General features: G+C 37.5%; 1 protein-coding gene across 4 annotated transcripts in view; it reads right to left on the bottom strand.

Moving 5' to 3' along the window:
• The window catches only part of PRRG1 (proline rich and Gla domain 1), a 309,337-nt gene that overhangs the window by 70,063 nt on the left and 215,793 nt on the right, over positions 1–23,481 (bottom strand). For 3 of the 4 annotated variants that reach the window (XM_045470525.1, XM_045470527.1, XM_045470528.1), the window contains exon 2: positions 7,670–7,720. In XM_045470525.1, the coding sequence (XP_045326481.1) occupies positions 7,670–7,720 (51 nt within the window). Of the gene's footprint in view, positions 1–7,669; positions 7,721–8,927; positions 8,976–23,481 lie in introns of those variants that run through there. The other variant, XM_045470526.1, reaches the window with a different exon arrangement.

Genomic DNA, 23,481 nt, shown 5'->3' with positions numbered 1-23,481 from the left:
GTACTTCACCTCTGTAACCTATCTGTAGAATTTAAAGGTTAATTTTTTTCATAGCAGGTAGGTTTATAATTCAAAATTTGTTGTATGGTGGTGTTCATGTACCCAATAAAGATATCACAAATGTACAGCTTAGTTAGAATGGTATTTAGAATATACATGTTTTCATGGAAATTAGGGAGCTGAAACCCATATAAGAAATCAGATATTTAAAAAATAATTTGAAGTGACAGGACTGAGCTAGTCAAAGTGGGAAGTCTCAGGGTTTGAGAGAAGAAATAATTGTTGCTAGTATCTTTAATATCCCGAAGCTGCTTCTTAAGGACAATGTGGTGGTTATAATCTGTACCTAAGAATTGAAAAAATATGTATCTTTGTGCTTCCAGAGGTATGCAACAAAATGCCAGATGATAACAGGCAGGTTTCCGGGAATAAGTGTGGAGCAAATGCCAGAAATGGATTTCTATAAAAGAGAAAACAACAGAGGTAATGTATGTCTATAAAGTCAATATTCTTTAAAAACAAAATAAACATGGTTCTCCCCAGAGTGAGTCTTACTAACTCAATATGGTTTTCTTAAAAGCCAAATTTTACATCATATATTCAGATGTCTCTTGTCCAATGATTTTATGTATTTTCCTTAATGTTTTATTTATTTTTTAAGAGAGAGAAATAGAGTGGGAGTAGGGAAGGGGCAGAGAGAGGGAAACACAGAATCTAAAGCGGGCTCCAGACTCCAGGCTGTCAGCAGAGCCCAACGCAGGGCTCAAACCCACGAACCATGAGATCATGACCTGAGCTGAAGTCGGACACTTAACCGACTGAGCCACCCAAGCACCCCAATGATTTTATGCTTAATAAGGAATAATGAGATACAGAGAAATGGTAAAACAGATTCTCTCACAAAGAAATGTAGAAGACCAAGTTTTCTTTGAAGGAATTTTATAATTTATAGCTCCTTCTTATTAAAAAATTCTTCATGAAATGGTAGATGGCAGCACTCAAGTCAAAATTAAGCACACAATCAGGTGAAATCATCAAAACAGAAGAATTCCAAAGATAGGTATTTCTCCTATCACTAACGTCTTGATTGTATCAGCAAGAAGATCATTGGTTTTAGTGTTTACACTTCTTACAACCATAAAAATTTCTTTTTATTTATGGATTTTATCTACACTGATTACAGTTCTGTCCCATATGGAAGAATATGGAAATAACTATAACTGATAATCACCATTTAATGGGAAAAAGAGATGTAGACAGAACTCACCAAATATGAAATATGGTATTAAATACCTGTGTTATAGTGAATGCTTTACAACTTGTCAACAGACAGTGTAATACCACCCATGTGATAGTCGGCTGTAATCTAGACTGTAGGAGTGGATAAGTGTCCTAATAGAATACATTCTACAGTTAATCAAAAAGTCACATTTCAGACGGCAAAGATTGCATTCAGCTACCTTTTTCTTCTGCCAACAACAGCAGAGCATGATGGATTTAAGAAACAGACTCTCAATGACAAATTAGTGCCTTTGTTAATTAGCACATAGATTTCAGAAATGAGTTTTTACTGGTGAAATTAATACTGTTTATATGTGAATTTTCTCTAGAAATGAAAGCAGAATGCAAACTTTTGCTTTCTCTATCTGAAGGGGAGGTGCTACATACCAGGAGCACTTTGTTTTCTTCCTTTCCTGTAAGGTGGCTCCTCAGGGACCCTTTAGAAAAGTCGGTGCTTCACTGAGCATACTGGAAACCACGGACCCATTTCAAACACTTCATTTTACTGACAAGAAAACTGAAGTCCAGAGGTTAAGTAACTTACCCAAGGATACAGCTGCTTCATTATAGAACCAGGGCTATACCTTGGTTTCTAGAACCATACAATGCTCTCCTTTAGACTCAAGTTACTTCTATGAAAAACATCATAATATGTGAGTTATGGCTTATCTCTAAAGATTTACTTTCCTTTATTCTAAACCAGTGGTTCTCAGCCCAGGGCAATTTTGCACCCCCAGGGAACATTTAGCAACGTTTGGATACATTTTTGGTTGTCACAACTTGGAGAGGAAGGAACTGGCATCTAGTATGGAGATGCCAGTGATGCTGCTAAACATCACTAAACCGCTGCTAAATGTCACTGAGTTGTACACTTTAAAAAGGTCACTTCTGTGTTACGTGAATTTTGCCTCAAATGAAAAAAATGTCAATAGTGAAGCCTAACTTATGTACCAAAGGTTATTTTCTTGTTAAATAGGTAAAAGGCATCAAAGACAAAAAGCATCAAGCATTACAATGAGATGTTCTGTTTTGTTTTGTTTTTTAAGTAGCTTGACCCTTCAATAGTTAACTCATTTTCCTAGTGGGAAAGACTTGCCAGGAAAAAATAATGGCTGTTGTCAACCCCAAGCAGATCTGTATTACTGTTATAAAATTATGAAGATAAGGGTTTACGATAAATTGGTGACATCATCTAAACTGCAGAGGCATGAATATGCTACCGTAATAAAGAGACTCTGAAATTTAATATAGGCCAGAAAATGAAATAATTAATTGTCTTTAAATGTGTGCCTTTACTTGAACTATAAACCAGGGAGCTGTGAAATAAAATTAGACACTACATTAAGAGACAGTCACTTTACAAGGCTTGTCAGTTTGAATGTTCATTCTCTGTTTGACAATATAGAGCTGTATGCTCAGAGTTAAAGTTTAGGATTGGCCTCAACTGAACAGTAGTTCAGCACTGAATCCAAGAGCTTAGAGACAGATATACTGTGGTAGCTGTAAACCATCTTTCCGTCCACTAAGTCTTGTTAAGTGGGGGAACATCTCTGGGTTTCTTGGGGTAAAAGGAGCCAAGCACATCCAGGGACCCAATGAAATTATGCTGCTACATTTTAATAAAAAAACAGAGACTGTAACTGGCACATTCGCCACTTTTTTTTTTTATAGCACAAGGATATGTTCATGTATACTAGAACATCAAGGACATTAAGCTACCATTAGGTATAGAATATGATGACAGAAACTGACTTTTTCAGATTAAGATTTTACAGACCCTGGGCAGGGTAAGAGCTATTTTCACAGACTAAATAATGAAAGAGGAGAAACAAAAAGTGCTAAGCTATCTTCATATTCTTATTTTAATTATTCTCCACAAATAAGACCTGTCTGTTTGCCATCATTCAGCTCTTCCAGACATTGTTCTCTATACAACAAAGCAAAATTAACCCTTTTGAAAATTTATGGCTAAATATTATTCCTATTTTGTAAAACAAGTTTGCTATTATTGAGACAGCATAATGAATTTCTACCATAAGCACTGTTCCTAATGTAAAGACAGTAAATTTAACAATCAATAACTATATATTAGACTAATAAATATCATGAACTGCTGCTAGAGCACTTAGAACATACAGTAAGAGAACTACGTTCTAACAAAAAAAGTTCAGATGCAAAACAGGTATGACTTAAAAAACCACATTTGGGGCACCTGGGTGGCTCAGCTGGTTGAACGTCCAACTTCGGCCTAGGTCATGAACTCGCCCTTCCCAAGAGTTCGAACCCTGCGTTGGGCTCTGTGCTGACAGCTCAGAATCTGGAGCCTGTTTCAGATTGTGTCTCTCTCTCTCTGCCCCTCTCCCACTCATGCTCTGTCTCTCTCTCGCTCTCAAAAATAAACATTTAAAAAAATCAAATTCTACTCAAACATTGTACAAAACAATAACCTCCAAAATTTTTAGCAAGAAAAATCCCAAGAAATTGCTTTGTGGAGTACTGAGACTTGGCCATTTTGTCATGAATATACCAGTTGCTCAGGGGGTGGGAGGTAGAAAAGGTAGAATAAAGTTTTAATTTCCATCTGAAAATAATAAGTACTCGATCATTATGTACATAGTATTTTGTGAGCCTATTATACACATTTGTAAAATATTCACATTCTCTTCTTTGTACAAATAGTAATTCTCCACTAAAATCTTATGATTTTATTCATACATGCTGTTCCTTTTTGTAACAGCATCTCCCCTTGTTGTCTCATACTATTCTGGTGTTCCATAATGTATTATATTCTTCCTGTTAAGAAAAAGCACAACGACAAAAACCTATCAATCAAGAAGGGTGGCTTTTACCAGGTAAGTGGTGTCTTAAGCCTCTAACTTTAGGCACCTCACACTGTGGGCTGTGTGCCCCGCTGCTCAGAAGACTTTGATATTTCAGGCACTCCACCATCTGATACACATGTTTTAACTGTTATCATAAATGGTGAGCCAAATTCTCTTTGCCCATCTGTCCAGTCCCCCATGCTTCAAGAAATATATGAACGTCACTGTAGATCTTTGAAAATATTTTCTTCCAAACTTTTCAAATCAACAGATAGCTCCTAAGTTTTTAATTGACTTTATACACTACTAATGACTAGGGCATTCAGAACATGGTTTATTGAAAGAAAAGAAAAACTGCATAGGACATAGGGACACCTAGGTTTGCATTATGGCTCTTCATTTTATAGAATGTGGACTTCAGATGCGACTTTCTCTCATGACCCTCAGTTTTATAATATATAAACTAAAGATAATATCCCTATTTACATCACAAAGTTCTCTTACAACTCAAGTAAGATAACATATGAGAAATATCTAAGAGTTATGAAGTGTTCCACAGATACTTGTTAATATCAAAATAATTATATATTCTTAAAAGTCCTAAATACAGGGGTGCCTGGATTGCTCAGTCGGTTAAGCACCTGACTCTTGATTTCGGCTCAAGTCATGATCTCACAGTTCGTGGGATTGAGCCCCATGACGGGCTCTGCACTGACAGTGCAGAGCCTGCTTGAGATTCTCTCTCTCCTTCTCTCTCTGCCTCACCCCTGCTTGCACTCTCACTCTCTCTCTCAAAATAAATAAACATTAAAAAAAGTCCTAAGTACAAAGCCCTAGCTCAGAACTCATATATATATATATTTATATATATATTTATATATATTTATATATATTTATATATATAAATATATTTATTATATATATACTATAAATATTATACTATATACTATATATAGGATAATGTAATATACATACCATACATTAAATATAGTATATAATAGATAATTTACTGGGCTATACTATATCAAATTACTATCAATATATATTTAAATATAGCATATTTAAATACCATGTACTATTATATAGAATATAAATATATAGAATATTATTATATATAGTATATATATCCCATATACATATTTACTACATATATATATAGTAAATCCCATTTTACTATATATGTGTGTGTGTGTGTGTGTGTGTATATCCCATAAATACATATATATAACATATATGGGATATATGTAAATGATTTCAAGGATATAAAATGGACAGTGATGGTGGTCTCATAAGAAATTAAATATAAAAAAAGTGTGTTCTTAGCCTCCCATCACCATTTGTAAGACATGGCTTACAATTTTTTCCATGTCACATAAAAGAATGATTCATTAACATATTTATAAATAATTTCTTCATCCAGTATCAAAGGATACTAAAAGAAATTCACCTCAATATTAATTTTAATTTTTCACCTACACTGTTTGGTTTCCCAGCTGTGTTCTTTGTTTCCAAGCCTCCTCATTAATGAGGCTAGTGCCATGTCTTTGTGATATTTTCCTCTGCTGCCCCTTTGTATGACACATTGAGCTATGTTTGTCAGAATCTTTGCCAAATCCAGTAAAAAATTCATTGTATGATGCCAGAAAAGAAAAAAAAAATTACCACACAGTACCATCTTTTTTCTCCCACTAACAGTGACAGCAATTAGCAAGTGAAATCAGGCAAGCTAAGTAAAGCTTAGAGAGTAAAGGATGGAGAGGCTTCAAGACTCAGGATGTTAAGAATGCTTTTACAGTGGACAACACAAACAGTCAAAATGCTGCTATTATAAGTTTCCAGGTGTTTGTAAAGTAGCATTTTTGGGAGCACTTCTCTTACTTCATCTCCAGGTTGGAAATATGCCCATCTTTGCAAATAACAGTACCATTACCTATCCTTTATCAAGAACTCTTATTAGTTGCCTGACCATTTAAATAAACACCTGCTGAAGCACCTTTAAAGTAAGCTCCTAAAGATCTCCTTGCTAATGACCCGAGGATCATTCTGAAGAGATGAGACAAGGAATGTGTTGCTCTCAGTGCAGCTTTCTTCTTCATGTGGTCATGATGAAATCCAACAATCCAAACATTATCAAAATCCACCTGAAGCCTAAGATTAGGTAAGGACCAAGCCACAATGAGTTACTCCAGAAACTTGTGCTGACAGCTGATTTAGGGTTAGAACGTGGCATGGATTAGTCCCAGAATTTTCAACAGTTCTTTTTAAATGTATTCATTTTCTTATATTTCTAAACTAAATTTATTCAATTTTTTTACACTTCTAAACTATCAGGAGATTGACATATTTTGTGGAGGTTGGGAAAAAACCAAAATCCCTGGGGCTAATCAATCCCTAAAGAAATCACTGGAGAAAAGAGGCAAAATCTGACTCAACAAGGTTCAGGAAGAAACTTTCCATCACTGATCCATAGTCCCTGGGGCTACCTTCCAGGGCCCATACTAAGGTGGGGCAGGCAAAGTGCTTAGAGCACAAAATAGTAAGGAGGTACTCTCTATCACTTGCATAACCCTAGTCCCATTCCTGCTGCCTACAAAAACATCTGATCAAAAAACTTCATTTTAACTGTTAAGAGACAAAACCAATGAAAATACACTTATTCAATAAAGACAAGAATGAGCAGATACCACTGCTCTCTTCTATTATACTTCAGAGTTCCCAACACACTTTTATATGTACCATTACATTATGCCAACCACAACTTCCTGAAGCTGGAAGTACAGAATATACGAACCCCACTTGAGGTGGACAAGCAAATATAGGGAAACTCTAGGAATAGATCAAAGTACTAGAAGTAGAATTTTTTTCAGGCTTCTGACTCTATGCCCAGTACTCTTCTCACTATACTACACAACACCAAGTCTCCCTCTGAGGTCTTTTATGCATCTGCTTTTATGGTCTATGTTGATTAGGATTATTTATGAAGTCACTGGTGGTTGGTTACTATTAACAATAAAATGACTTTGAATTTGTCTATTGTCTACTGCCCATAAATAGTCTCATGAGAAAGGAAAAATCAGAGGAATTCACCTAATGGTTCTTAATGCCAGGCTTTAACATTTTAGGGGAAATCAAAACCATTTATAAATCAACCTAACAATGAATTTTTTAATACTGTCATTGGTTGCATAGCAGAATCATTTTTTTGTTTATTTAATTATCAACAAGGTTTAGGAACCAATGTAAGCAAATGAATAACTTTCCCAAGAGTTGCAAAGAAGCTCGGATTAAGGCAGGTCTATAGGTATCAAGCTTGAGCCATCTCTCCCTGTACTGAGAGATGTTCAGAAAAGAGGAAAAACAAAAAAAAACCTTGCCAAGGAGCAGCATGTGGTCTGTTGGTGTTTCTCTGCATAGCCCTGCTTCAGACAAAAACTTTCTAACACTAACCAGAAATACAATTTAGATGTTCACAAAAAAAAAAACACATTGAGTTGCAAATTTGATTTCCTGTATATATAGATTAATATGGAGAAAGTCTAAATTATTTAAAAGCAAGAGAAACTTACTCCTCCCCATGTTTTCTTGTGGCCTCTGGCAGGTCCCTGGATGATGATTCCCTGTATAAAACACAGCACATACACATAGTCAGATTCACAGAGACTGAGTCACTATATCAAATAAGTTCCATTAAAGCTAATGTGGTCAACATGAGCATTTCATTTTAGTGCATTCCAATCTTGCCCCCTTACACAAATGTTTTCTTCATCACAAATAGATATCTAACTTTAGAGAAACACAGCATTCTGGAGGCATGGACTCTATCTGTTATCAACTTACTATGTCCTTATTTGTCTACCATTAGTTTCTGCCCTTGCCATATGAAAGTCATCAAATTGGTCACATGCTTATTTCTTAGGAAGGCAGTGATATAAACAAAAAATATTGGATAAAAAAGCCAAAAAAACCCAATTATAATAGCCAAGCTAGGATGTTATTAGTTTGCCTATCCCTGGCTTCTCTTCAGTGTCATTCTGTGACAAATCCAATACCCTTTAGGGTATAACACTATCTTGAATAGTGTCAAACAGCAATACCCTAATTAAATAATCCCTGAGGCAAAGCAGCCCACAGAATTATTACCAATAAAGACTATGAATCAATAACCATGAATTACTGACAACAGAGATTTTGAAGGAAAAAACACACAATCCAAATGCAGGTATGCATGGAGGAACAGCAATTCTGTATTTAAAAGTTGAAAATGTACACAGAGAAGCCAATTCATACCTTAATGCTTCATTTTCTTACAGGGCTCAATAATAGAATTACCACACATTTATTGTTCACCTGCCACATTCCCAACATGGAGCTAAGCACCAGAGAGGCAAAATTATAAGACGTAATCTATCTGTCCCGTTAAGGAATGTATAGCCTACTTGAAGTTAAGCATATAGGAGAATGGTATCATCAAGATGGCCATACAGGTCATTCCCAACTATAGTCTCCCTCACAAGAAGACCAACAGTCAACTATCCATAGAAAAAACATCATTGTCAAAATCCCACATTAGAAGGGTAAGAGGACTGGACACACTCTGACACCACTGCCCTTCCCCTACAGTGGCACAGTGATACAATGAGAGCCCCCCACCAGGGCCTACAGTTTCTATACTGGGAAAAGAGAGCCCGGGGCAGACATTTAGCTCCCCCAGCACATGGGACACTTCCCAGGAAGCCCATTCATGTCTTGCCTCACAGGGGTCACTGGAAGAATGTGCAGGGCTTGACTACTGGGGACAGAGATGGAGAAGGGGGTGGGGCTTACAGCAAATTGTGTTCAGGTCTTGGCTGATGGCTTTCCTGCTTGCAGCAGCACTCCTAAAAAGAGATCCCAATCAGCAGCTCTGGCAATCTACAGAGCTGAGCCAGGGGCCCCCTCTGGCTTACAGAAGTTGGTTGGGAGTTTTGCCTGATTTGGATCCCCAGTCAGTGGGCCATACTGACAGGGGGGCCTGTTCTACCACCTTGCCCAAGAAGGGAGGCAAATTCCCAGTCCTGCCCTAGCACTGAGTGTAACCTCCAGCTCCACCCATCCAGGAAGCCCAGCCAGGGAACTAGAGTGGCCACAGAGCTCATCCTATAGCTCTGCTCTCCCAGGGAGTCAAACCAGCAGCCATGCCCAACTGTTCACCAAAGCCTCTGACCCCACATAACCAAGGAGCCTGAAGAGTGGCCTGGGAAACATGGGGGCACAGCCTATTGTACTGTGAGACACAGCCTAGCCTACAATCCCATCCAGTTGAGAAGCTTGGCCTACAACCCCGATAAGCAGAGGAGCCTAGACTACTCACCTTGTCTAATTGTTGAACACAACCTGTGGCATTACCCAGACAGGAAACCAAGCTGTTAACCCTACCCAATCAAGGAGCATAGACTGTGGTCCCAAGGGACAAGGAAGCCTAGCCAATGACCTTGCCTACCACCTGAGCATAGCCAATGGCTTACATGATAATGAAGACAAATATGCAGCCTCACTCAACTTTAGGGCACGAACTTGCAAGTCCCATATAAACACAAGAGTTTAGCCAGTGGCACCATATGGTTCTAGAGCCCAGTCTGAGACCCCATACAACCAGGGATGATTGCAGAGCCCAGCCTACAGTCCTGCCCAATCAAGGAGTTCAACCAGTGGCACCATACTGCCAGGGAACACAGCCTGGGACTTCACAGAACCCAGCTAGTGGCCCCGTCTGACTGCAGAGCACAATTAATAGCCCCATGCAGATGCATGATATTATACATGGAAAACCCGACAGACTCCACCAAAAGTCTGCTAGAACTGATACATGAATTCAGCAAAGTCGCAGGATACAAAATTAATGTACAGAAATCAGTTGCATTCTTATACACTAACAATGAAGCAACAGAAAGACAAAGAAACTGATACCGTTCACAACTGCACCAGGAATCATAAAATACCTAAGAATAAATCTAACCAAAGATGTAAAATATCTGTGTGCTGACAACTATAGATAGCTTATGAAGGAAATTGAAGAAGATACAAAGAAATGGAAAAACATTCCATGCTCATGGGTTGGAAGAATATTGTTAAAACGTCAATACTACCCAAAGCTGTCTACACATTCAATGCAATCCCAATCAAAATTGCGCCAGCATTCTTCTCAAAACTAAAATAAGCAATTGTAAAATTTGTATGGAACCACAAAAGACCCCGGATAGCCAAAGTAATATGAAGAAGAAAACGAAAGCAGGAGGCATCACAATCCCAGACTTTAGCCTCTACTACAAAGCTGTCTGTAATCATCAAGACAGCATGGTATTGGCACAAAAACAGACACATAGACCAATGGAATAGAATAGAGACTCCAGAATTAGACCCACAAACATATGGCCAACTAATCTTTGACAAAGCAGGAAAGAATATCCAATGGAAAAAAGACAGTCTCTTTAACAAATGGTGCTGGGAGAACTGGACAGCAACATGCAGAAGGTTGAAACTAGACCACTTTTGTACACCATTCACAAAAATAAACTCAAAATGGATGAAGTACCTGGATGTGAGACAGGAAACCATCAAAACCCTAGAGGAGAAAGCAGGAAAAAAACCTCTCTGACCTCAGCCGCAGCAATTTCTTACTTGACACATCCCCAAAGGCAAGGGAATTCAAAGCAAAAATGAACTATTGGGACCTCATGAAGATAAAAAGCTTCTGCACTGCAAAGGAAACAATCAACAAAACTAAAAGGCAACCAAGGGAATGGGAAAAGATATTTGCAAATGACATATCAGACAAAGGGCTAGTATCCAAAATCTATAAAGAGCTCACCAAACTCCACACCCAAAAAACAAATAATCCAGTGAAGAAATGGGCAGAAAACATGAATAGACACTTCTCTAAAGAAAACATCCAGATGGCCAACAGGCACATGAAAAGATGCTCAACGTCACTCCTCATCAGGGAAATACAAATCAAAACCACACTCAGATACCACCTCACGCCAGTCAGAGTGGCCAAAATGAACAAATCAGGAGACTATAGATGCTGGTGAGGATGTGGAGAAATGGGAACCCTCTTGCACTGTTAGTGGGAAGGCAAACTGGTGCAGCCACTCTGGAAAACAGTGTGGAAATTCCTCAAAAAATTAAAAATAAATCTACCCTGTGACCCAGCAATAGCACTGCTAGGAATTTACCCAAGGGATACAGGAGTGCTGATGCCTAGGGGCACTTGCACCCCAATATTTATAGCAGCACTTTCAACAATAGCCAAATTATGGAAAGAGCCTAAATGCCCATCAAGTGACAAATGGATAAAGAAATTGTGGTTTATATACACAATGGAATACTACTTGGCAATGAGAAAGAATCAAATCTGGCCTTTTGTAGCAACGTGGATGGAACTGGAGAGTGTGATGCTAAGTGAAATAAATCACAAAGAGAAAGACAGATACCATATGTTTTCACTCTTATGTGGATCCTGAGGAACTTAACAGAAGACCATGGGGGAAGGGAAGGAAAAAAAAAGTTAGAGAGGGAGAGAGCCAAACCATAAGAGACTCTTAAAAACTGAGAATAAACTGAGGGTTGATGGGAGGTGGGAGGGAGAGGAGGGTAGGTGATGGGCATTGAGGAGGGCACCTGTTGGGATGAGCACTGGGTGCTGTATGGAAACCAATTTAACAGTAAATTTAATATTAAATAAATAAACAAATAAATAAGTAAGTAAAAGCCCCATCCAAACAAGAAGATAGTTGCCCAGTCATCCTGCTTGAACATGGAGCCCCAACCTCAGAGCACGGGCAATGGCCGCACCAAACAAGAGACCCCAACAGCAAACCCTGCCTTCCCACAGAGGCTACCAGAAGACCTGTCCAGTACCCCCAAGCTGTAGTGACAGGTCTTTCCCTGCTAAAGTGAACCTGTAAAGTCTGAAAAAGGAGACTGCTTAAACAAATGCAGAGATACCAATGCAAAGAACCAAGAGTCATGAAGAAACAGGTAAACATGACACCACAAAAAGAAACTAATAAAGCTTCAATAACTGACCCTAATAAAATGGTGATCTATGGATTGTCTGAAAATGAATTCAGAATGATCTTCTTAAAGAATGTCAGTAAACTACAAGAAAACAGATAGCTAAATTAAATTAGGAAAACAGTGGCATGAACAAAATGAGAAATGTAAGAAAGAGAAACCATCAAATCTTAGAGCAAAAAAAATATGACTGCAGAATTCAATAGAACAAAACGGCATTAGTAAGTGCTTACCCATCAATAATTAAATGGATTAAATTTCCCAATAAAAAAAATCCACACAGAATGACTAAATGGATTAAAAACAGGATCCAAATGACACACTGTCTACAAAAGACTCACTTGAACTTTAAGGACACATATAAAATGAAGTAAAGGGATAGAAACAGACATTCCAAGTAAATGATAACCAAAAGAAAGTAGGGACAGCTATACTTTTATCAGACAAGATAAGCTTTAAGCTGTAGATAGTCACAAGAACGAAGGTCATTATATAATGAAAAAAGAGTCAATTCATTAAAAAGATATAACAATTATAAATATTTATTCACCCAACATGGGAGCATGTAAATACATTTAAAAAATGCTACCACAACTAGAAGGAGAAATAAACAGCAATACAATAATAGTTGAAGACTTTAATACCCACTCTCAGTGATGGATAGACCATACAGACAGAGAATCAATCAGGAAAGAACAGATTTATACACTATAGACCAAATGGACCAGACAGACATAAACAGAACATTCCATCCAACAGCAGAACACACATTCTTCTCAAGTACACATGGAATGCTTTCTATGATAGATCATATGGTAGGCCACAAGTCTCAACAAATTCAAGATGACAGAAACTATATCAACTATCTTATATAACCACAGTGGTATGAAACTACAAATCAATAAAGTTAAAAACTTCTCAAATACATGGGAATTAAACAACACACTCTTGTCCAATCAATGGACAAAAAAAGAAAGCAAAGGGGAAATTAAAACAAAACCTTAAGACATAAAAATATAGAAACACAACATAAGAAAACCAATGGGATGTAGCAAAAGCAGTTCTAGGAGGGAAGTTTATAGCGATGAAGTTTCAAGAAAAAAAAAATCTCAAAAAGGCAACCTAACTTTACACCTCAAGGAATAGTAAAACAAGAATAAACGAAGCCCACAGTTAGAAGAAATAAATACTAAATATTAGAGCAGAAATAAATGAAATATAAGATAGGAAAACAATAGAAAAAATTAACAAAATAAAAGTTGGTTCATTAAAAAGATGAACAAAATGGACAAATCTTTAGCTAGACCAATAAAAAATAAAATCAGAAATAGGACACATTACAAGTAACAACAGAAATATGAAGGGTAAGACTACTATGAACAATTATACACCAACAAATTAGACAACCCAGAAAAAACTGATACGTTCCTAGAAACATATAACCCACCAAGGCTAAATCATAAGGAAATAGAAAATCTGAACATACTAATAATGAGTAGATAGAATCAGTAATCAAAAACTTCCCAACAAAGAAGTCCTGGACTAGGTGGTTTCCCTGGTGAATTCTACCAAACATTTAAAGAAAAATTAATGCTAATCCTGCTCAAACTCTTCAAAAATAAAACAGAAGGATAAAAATCATATAATCATCAACAGATGCAGAAAAAGCATTTGATAAAAATTCAACATCCATTCATGGTAATTTAAAAAAGAAAACTCTCATTGAATTGGGTATGAAAGAAACATGCCTCAACACAATAAAGGCCATATAAGAGAAGCCCAAAGCTAACATTATACTCAATGATCAAAGACTGAATGCTATTCTTCTAAGATCAGGAACAAGACAAGAATGCACATTCACCACTCCTACCCAACATAATACTAAAGACCCAGCCAGAGCAAGAAAAAGAAATAAAAGGCATTTAACTTAGAAAGGAATAAGTATAATTATCTCTGTTTGCAGAGGATATGATCCTGCATACAGAAAATCCTAATGATTCTTCAAAAAAAAAAACCCTGTTAGAATAAAAATAATTCAGTAAAATTACAGGACACAAAATCAACATACAAAAATAAGTTGTTTGCATAGCCTAACAATGAACTGTCTGAAATATAAAGAATAACTCCACTTACAATAGCATCAAAAAAAAAAAAAAATACTCCCAGCAATTGCACTACTAGGAAGTTATTCAAAGGATACAAAAATGCTGATTTAAAGGGGCACATGCACCCCAATGTTTATAGCAGCCTTATCAACAATAGCCAAATTATGGAAAGAACCAAGTGTCCATTGATATTGAATGGATAAAGTAGATGTGGTGTATATATATATACAATGGAATACTACTCAATGATGAAAAAGAACAAAATCTTGCCATTTGCAACAACATGAATGGAACTAGAGGGTATTATGCTAAGTGAAATAAGTCAGCCAGAAAAAGACAGATACCATATGATTTCACTCATATGAGGAATTTGAGAAACTCGCCAGATGAACATAAGGGAAGGGAAGGAAAGATAAGACAAAAACAGAGAAGGAGGCAAACCATAAAAGACTCTAAAACACAGAGAACAAATAAGGTTGCTGGAAAACGGTGGGGGGGGGGGGGGTATATGGGTGATGGGCATTAAGGAGGGCACTTTTTGGGGTGAGCACTGGGTGTCATATGTAAGACACGAATCACTGGGTTCTACTCCTGAAGCCAAGACTACACTGTATGTTAACTAACTTCGAATTTAAATTAAAAAAAAATGCTAATTAGCAATGTGATCAAAGTATAGTCTCTCAGTATATTTGGCTACATAATCCTTTTTATAAGTAGTCAATATTTCTCAGGAGTCCTTTTCTTTGGAGCTGAATTTGGGAAACTGGACAAGGTAACTATGAAAGCCTCTTGCAGCTCTGAAATTTCATTATTTTCTAACAAGGTATTAATTGTATAGAGCAAACTAACATAAAGTGAATCAAGAAAAAAGTCAGGGGGGCTGTTCTCAGAGAATTTTGGAACCAAAAGGAACTTTAGAAAACATCTAATGGTTTCTCTCATTACTCTCCCACCTTTAAAGCTGCAGACCAGTCTCAAAAAATCTTATGCAGAACACCAACTTATAAAATGGGTTAGGGTCAAACTCTTCAGGTTGACTTGAGGTAGACAGCTGTAGTCTCACCCACTGGGATTTCCCCCTGAGACAAACTAGATATACCTCACCAGAAAGCCAGCACCACAGGAAACAGGGTCTGAAATATAGTGACCCCTGACCCTTCAGATGAAGCTATTCGGGGAAGGATCTAGCAAAGAGCTGGAACTCTCATACGTATTCACAGGAAGGTCCTTTACCCTTCCCAAGTATCATCTTAATTTTAACTGTAATTCCTCCAAGTCAGATAAATAAGTACTGTGTAAAGAATCCCTGTATAAATGAGAAATCATGAAAGAGTTAAGCAGACAAGTCATATGGCAAAATTTGGAATTTGAGAAGGTATCTCTGATGGCAACAGGGAAAGGAGATTTGACTGATGAGAGTACAGTGCTATCAGAGATGCTAGGTAAATCTGGTAAGACTTTTTATATTTTATTTCTTCTTTCTTCCTTAATATTTAATAAAGCCTTTTTGAAAAGAATCAAGCCTACTTGCATTTGTGTCAGAGGACCTACAAAGGAAAGGGTTGCCAGGCATGGGCCAGGACTTTCAAAGAGGACTTGCCTCTCCAGAGGTCAACATAATGGAGGGAACAGGTATTGGAAGCAGCTCTCTTCCAGGGGAAGATGAAACTAAGGAAGCAAAAATCAGTATTACCTGTCAGCTGCCTCACCAAGTATTCTAGTGGTAAACTTCCAAAGATCAGAACTTGTTTTAAAGAAAACTTCCTCACAGAGATATGAGGTTCAAGGCCTATAGTCCACATTACGCCCAAACCCTGAACTCCCCCAGTTGCAGGTTACCAACATGCTTCTTCTGATGGCCAGGATTTAGCCTGTTCTTACTGCTCTGATCCCGTTGCACTGTTCTCTTTTGTCAGGTGTGTGTGTGTTGTGTGTGTGTGTGTGTGTGTGTGTGTGTGTGTTCTAGTTTTTATACCTCTCTGACTTTCTGAGTAGGAGCATTTGTCAATCTTGATTCTCAGGTCTCCATCCAAGCTAAATATTACTTCTATAGGAATGGTAACACACTTAAAAAACACACACACAGGGGCACCTGGGTGGCTCAGTCAGGTAAGCATCTGACTTCAGCTCAGGTCATGATCTCACAGTGAGTTCAAGCCCCACATCTGGCTCTGTGTTGACAGCTCAGAACCTGGAGCCTGCTTCATATTGTGTCTCCCTCTCTCTCTCTGCCCCTCCCCAGCTCATGCCCTGTCTGTCTCTCTCTCAAAAATAAATAAACATTAAAAAAATTAAACACACACACACACACACACACGAACAACAGAGCAACTGTTGGCCAGACTTCAGGAAATAAAAATCACTGTTCCATGGATTTAACCAGCCTGGCATTAAACACTCTTTATAACCAGGTTCCACCTTTCTTAACAGTTATACCACACTCCAGCCAAAATGGCCTCCGCTCATCCCTTAAATATGCTTTAAACTCTATGCCTCTGCTCTTTTCCTCTGCATTATCTACACCTGCTAAAATTCCATTCATCCTTCAAATTCAGTGAAGCCCTTCCTCATTACTTGAACAGGAAGTAATCTCTTTTTCCTCTGAACTCTCATACAATATGAAATTTAGGTGCTGTCTCATACAGATGTGCATACCTTACAGTATCTCTCAGACTGTCCAATTCTCAGAGGGTAAGCAATTTGTCTTCTACATCTTGTTTAGTATGTGCAGGGCACTAGATCATTCCCAATGAGGGTTCTAATGGCCTATACAAACCAGACTTAGGAGGAGTTATCATACCAGGTATATTTAGGACACACTATGTTTGCGTAAATTTCCCTTAGTACAGATCACTGCTTCAAATTACAGTAATTTACATACCACCTTAAGCAATCTCATGACTTTTGCTAAATGTATTTATCATCTGTGCTTATTTAACTTCGTGTGTTTTTACTTCAGTATCCACTTTAGCCCTGTCCTGTAAAATAGTACATGAAAGCATGGGTTTGATATGTTTTTTTTTTTCTGATGCATATAAAATGTGTAACTATTAAAACTCTCAAACTTTTTCAGGGTTTCCTCCAGTTATTTCGAACATCACAAGCAGTACACTTTGTAGAACAATGTTTATTCCTGTCGTCAATTACAAAATATTTACGGAGTGTCTTTTACTTGCCAGGCACTGCTCTATTCTTCAGGACAGCTATTCTCAACTAGGGGCAATCTTCTCACCAAAGGACATTTAGCAATATCTAGAGATATTTTTGTTTGTCACAACCGGGGAGGAGTGCTACTAGCATCTAGTGGGCTGAGGCCAAGGATACTGCTAAATATCCTACAATGCACAGAACAGCCCTCCCAGAACAAAGACTTATTCAGTCCAAAATGTTAAAAACATCAAGGATGAGAAACTTTGCTTTAGAGAAACCACAGCAAACAAAAGAGACAAATTCTCTGCTTTTTTGGAACCTACAATCTAGTAAGAGAATGTTATATATACTCTTCCAGTATAATCAGATTCCACAGTCTACAGTTTAGAGGATTTCTTCTCTATGTGGATTTCTTATATATATGGAAGGCATGCTGGAACAAAGCTGATTTCTAGTACCACCGCCTTTCAAATAGTGGTAGGTTATACGCATCCTGACACAAGTTCCACCAACAGGTCAGAGTATAGGCTTTGCCACCACACACACCGGGGGTTTGAGGTGTGCCCTGCCAATTGCTAACTATCTGACCTTGGGCAACTTATTTAACCTCTTTAAGCCTCAGTTTCTTCATCTAGAATGGGGTTATTAATGGTAGCTCTAATTCCATAGGCTTGGTAGGAGCATTAAATGATAACACAACAGTTCTTAATAATAAATGCACATTAAGCAGGACTTATGACAATGATAACAATTTTCTTTTCCCAAAATGTCTTGGTTCAATCTAGTTCTGGTGGTTCATTTTCTAGTTTATCGATTGGTTCAATACATTAAGCATTACTATTGCTACTTAAGACAGAGGATAAAATAATATATATTTTATGAGCTAAATTTTTAAGAATAAAATCTTATTTTAAGGTTCTAGCTTCGGCTGCATGTACTATTTAAATTTGGAACGTGTACCATCAATTCTTTAAGAGCTTCCCCTCTCACTTTTTATGCCCCTTACATGTACTTGCCCCTCTTTTCCCAGCCTTCCAGTGACCATCATAGTCTGGAAACTCCTAATCCTGGTAATGATTCCTCTTCCAGTAATCCTGAGATTCAATTATATCCAGCTCTTTATTGGTTTTGAAACACTACAAGCTACATTTTAATTTGTAGAGAAGCAGCACGTCAAAGCTGGCTTTATTTTTCAGCTACATGTCTCTCTCATAACTGGTTAGGTAGGTCAATCACTTCACTGTCCTCCACTGTACTCAGACACACCATTACATTAAGTTCTGGCCATCTTAGTAAGGGCTCTGCCAGTCCTAGTCTCCTGCTCTCCCCTAAGCCCCAAAGCTCCTTCTTACTTTCAAGGCTAAGAGAGCCTAAGGGTCCTCCTACATATGCTAGAGATGAGATGGAGTCCATTCTTTCCTCATAGTGTCTCTTAAAGCCCCAGGTCTGGTCAGCTGCCTAAAGGGCTCTTCTGTAAGAGATGGGTTTATTCTAACTAGGTTTCTCAGTGCTTCCCCTCTGCATCTTCTCCGCTTCAAATAATAATGACTCAACGAGTACATGTTTTATATCTACAACAATAAGGCAGTTTCACATGTCATCTTATCAGTGCTTACAACAACCTTATGAGGCAGGTACAATAAGATGTATTAATAAATGATAAAACTAAACTTCAGAGAAATTGATTCACTCATGTTCACATAATTAGTAAGTAGGGGCACCCCAGGATGGTTGTCTCTGACTTATCAACATATTCACATCTGAAGTGCTCAGGCTGGGGCACCTGGGTGGCTGAGTCAGTTAGTGTTCAATTCTTGATTTGGGCTCAGGTCATAATCTCACAGTTCATGAGATGGAGCCCCACCATCATGTTCTGCGCTGACAGTGAGGAGGAGCCTGTTTGGGATTCTCTCTCCCTCTCTCTCTGCCCCTCCCCCACTTGTGCACCTGTGCTCGCTCTCTCTCAAAACAAATTTTTTAAAAAGTGCTCACATTATAACTGAATATCTCAATGACTTCACAAATACACCTGCATTAAGTGGCATCTAGATCAAGACTCAGAACACATGCCAGGATTTTAATCCAGAGTTTCTGACACCAAGTCCAGTGCTCTGTCAACCATGTATGTAGTCATTCCACACATATTTACTTACCACTTACTACATTTCAGTAATTTTGCTAAGCACTGGGGATTTGATGGTGAGTAAAACAGATGTGATTCCTGTCCTAATAAAGCTTAGAGGCTCTGGGGAAGTCATAATTTTTTTTTAACTATACAGAAAGGAACATAAAGTATTAGAGGAATGAAATAAGTTTAGTCTGGCTTCACCATCATCAGCAAGAGAGAAGAGGTTGGAGTCAGAGACAAATGGTCAAATTGTGCAAAGCTTTACTGGGGGAAAAGTTTGGATTTTATTCTAAATGTAGTGGGAAACCACTAAAAAATACCTCTACATTTATAAAGAAACCTATTCCCAAAAAGGCTGTTTAATTAATTCTTCAATTACCCTAACTTTTAGGTACTTATTATGTGCCATTCACTTTGCTAGCCCATTATCCTCAATGTATAATAACTGACATAAAGGCTTGAGAAACAAATACCTACAACAAATAAGTAGTATGTATTGAATATATTATAAAATAAATTAGAAAATCATAATATATAAAATAAATTTTTAAATTAACATATGCAATGCATTAATATTTTTAAGTTTATTTTTTAAGAAATAGAGCATGAGTGGGGGAGGGGCAGAGAGAGAGGGAGAGAGGATCCCAAGCAGGCACCACACTGTCAGTGCAGAACCCAATGTGGGGCTTTAACTCACAGTGAGATCATGACTTGAGCCAAAATCATGAGTCCAAGGCTAACCAAATGAGCCACCGAGGCGCCCCTGCAATGTATTAATATTTATAGATGCTGTTCCTTCCAGTGATATACACAAGGCAGCAACATCAAAAGTGCAGTCAGGTATTACCAAATTCCTTGGATACTTAACCTTTTAAAATCTAGAAAGCAAAATTAGGCAAATTATGCAAATGAAGAAAATAACACTTTGTTTCCATCTGCTTGTCAGTTATCCTCAGATTTGGGTAAAGTAGTATGTAGCAGATTCAGCAAAAGTCATCTTTTCAATTCAACATATACTGTGTGACTACTCTAATACATTGTGTTTCTACTACTTGCCTAGGTGCTGGGGAGACAGCAGAAAACAAAAGAGGAAAAAAAATCCCTGCTCTCATGAAAGTTACAATCTACATGGGAAGAAAGACTGTGCTTGTTTATTTCAACAAGCAAAATGTCTACATGTTAAATCATGACAAGTAATGGTACATACCAAAGGGAAAAAGCAGAGGAGGGCAGAAATTATTTAAAGATGATTTAAGAAACAAAAGAGATGAATACAGGGGAAGGAAAAAAAGAGGGAGGTAAAACACAACAGACTCTTATCTATAGAGAACTGAGGGTTGCTGGAGGGGACGTGGGGGGGGTGGTGCTAAATGTGTGATGGGGATTAAGGAGGGCACTTGTAATGAGCACTGGGTTTTAAAGGTAAGTGATGAATCACTAAATTCTACTCCTAAAACCAATATCACACTATATGTTAACTAGAATTTAAGTAAAAATTTGAAAAAAATAAAGATTGTGTAAAATAATCACTTTTTAAAATACTATTCTTTCAGTAGCTGTAGTAACTAGTAGCTTTCAGTAACTAGTCAACACAGCTGTTGATGTATACCAGAGGTCAGCAAACTTGTTCTATAAAGGGCCAGTGAGTAAATATTTCAAGCTTTCTGGGCCATACAGTCTCTGTCGCAACTACTCAACTCTGCTATTGTAGCACAAAAGCAGCCACAGAAAGGAATTTGTGTGTGGCTATTTCTAATAAAACTTTATTTATGGATACTGAAATTGGATTTTTATATAATTTTCATGTGTCATGAAATTTTCTTTTAAAAATTTTCAACCATTTAAAAATGTGAAATCCATTCTCAGTTCATAGGCCGCACCCGCACAAAAACACGCAGCAAGCCATTATTTGCCAACTCCTGGAGTGTACAATGAAACAGCTTATGAGATTTTCATAAGTCACTAAGTCAAAAGAAATTCAAGAAAGACCAGGATAATTATTATTGAAACATAAAGATCCAGTGCTATCAGTAACAGCAGTTAGAAAATTCCCTATATAACTTTTAAGTTAGAGATATTAATTTTATATGACAGTGGGGCTTACATTTCAAGTACACAATAAAATATTAATGATAATGGTGTAACTATCTAAATAGATCATGCTAAAACTATAGAAATACCTCAGAGAATAAAAAGTCATCACAGACTACATCAAATAATCTAGATGCCCCATAAATCATTTGATGAAGTCATTTAGATTTCCTAACAAAAATTATTTCATCCACAGTGATGTTTCAATTATCACTTCCACCTCAATAAAATACAAAGCTATATATCCAGCCTTGACCTTTCTCCTAACTTCCACAGTTCCAAATGCCAGAGAAATCTACACCTGGGTATCATGCCACCACCTGACACATCATAGATCTAAAACCAAATATTACTTTCTCCACCACATATATAAAGTAGCTTCCCCTCTGAATTCTATAATTATAGTAATTATATCTTCATTACCTCATTCAACCCATGTGTTGTAGAATCAAATTTTAAGATATTTAAAGTTTTATTTATCTCAAGAGTTCACTTTTTTTTTTAACTCCTTATCTGCCACCTCCCCCACAAATAGCTAACCCATTCTGTTCTCATTGTTTCAAATGAAAGATAAACTTTGGTCAGGAAAAAGGCAAAAAGCAAATTTTCCTAACTTTGTAATCCAAGGTACCTGGGGGAAATGAGAGGTCTTCTAGCAAAATCAATAAGATTGAAGAAAATAATGAGAGCAAGGATTCTCCTTCAACCCCATTTACTCATTTCCCTCTCCCAGTCCAGAAAGGCTCCCTTGGACTAAAGGGAGGAGAGAAGTCAGTGGGGCCCAGTATAGGCCATACCTGAAGGTACCAAACAGATTTAAAACAATGGGCCATTTTTAGTGAAGGGCACTGCTTGAATGCCAAGGAGTCCCTTGGGAGTAGATTTAGCATCAAAAGACCATAAGAGCAAACACATGGACAGAATCTTTCCTGATGATATATGGTGAAGGCTTCTCTCAGACAGTAGTCATCGCCTTGCTGATGTCTCCCTGCTAGAAGGATGCCTATTCACGCTTGAAGCTTTATTCAGTACTCATCCAATTTGCCCCATGCAGGTAGCCCTCTCTGTAACTTCCCTGGACCATATGCCCTGAAGAACAGAGCCCTGGATACTCCATGGTGGTGATAGTGGCAATGGCAGTTATAGTGATAAAGGCAAGTCTCATACTTGGAATACACAAGGTGAAGAAAAGGGTAGGTAGGCTTGAGGTGGGTGTGTGGGTGTGTGTGTGTGTAGGCACTAGCAACCACTGGCCTGATTTCTTACACTATAGATGGGTTTTGCACGGTTTTTTGATCTTTGTATAAATGGAATCATAGTGTATACTCCTTTGGAGCTGGCTTCTTTCACTAAACTTCATGTTTGTAAATTTCATTTATATTGTTACATATGGTTATGGTGTATTTATTCTGACTACTGACTCCTTGTTACGTATATTTGCTTTGTATTCATTCATTCTACCACTGGTAGACATTTGGGTTGTAGTCCAGTTTAGAAAAAGTAGTAAAATGCACCCCTATAACATGGGTTTACAAGAGTGGCACTAACATAATCATACTCAGTCTTCCATTGCCGTATCTCTAATACCTGATGCCCGTCTTTCCACACTCACTACTACAAAATCTAATCATATTTCTTCAAGTTGACAGTAAACTTCCCAAGGACAAGAAATATCTTAATTCTTTGAATCTTTCATACAATATATACTTAGTATATGTAAAAGGAATAGCTATTATACATGCATAATCACTAGTATCTAAGAGACCACTAATGACTTTCAATGATGAAATGTAAGTGGCATTTTGACATAAAGTCTTGGGATTTTTTTTAAAGTATCCTATTTTAGGTA

The sequence above is a fragment of the Leopardus geoffroyi genome, chromosome X, assembly GCF_018350155.1.
Source record: "Leopardus geoffroyi isolate Oge1 chromosome X, O.geoffroyi_Oge1_pat1.0, whole genome shotgun sequence".
Lineage (NCBI taxonomy): Eukaryota > Metazoa > Chordata > Mammalia > Carnivora > Felidae > Leopardus > Leopardus geoffroyi.
This window is presented reverse-complemented; position numbering and strand designations above follow the sequence as displayed.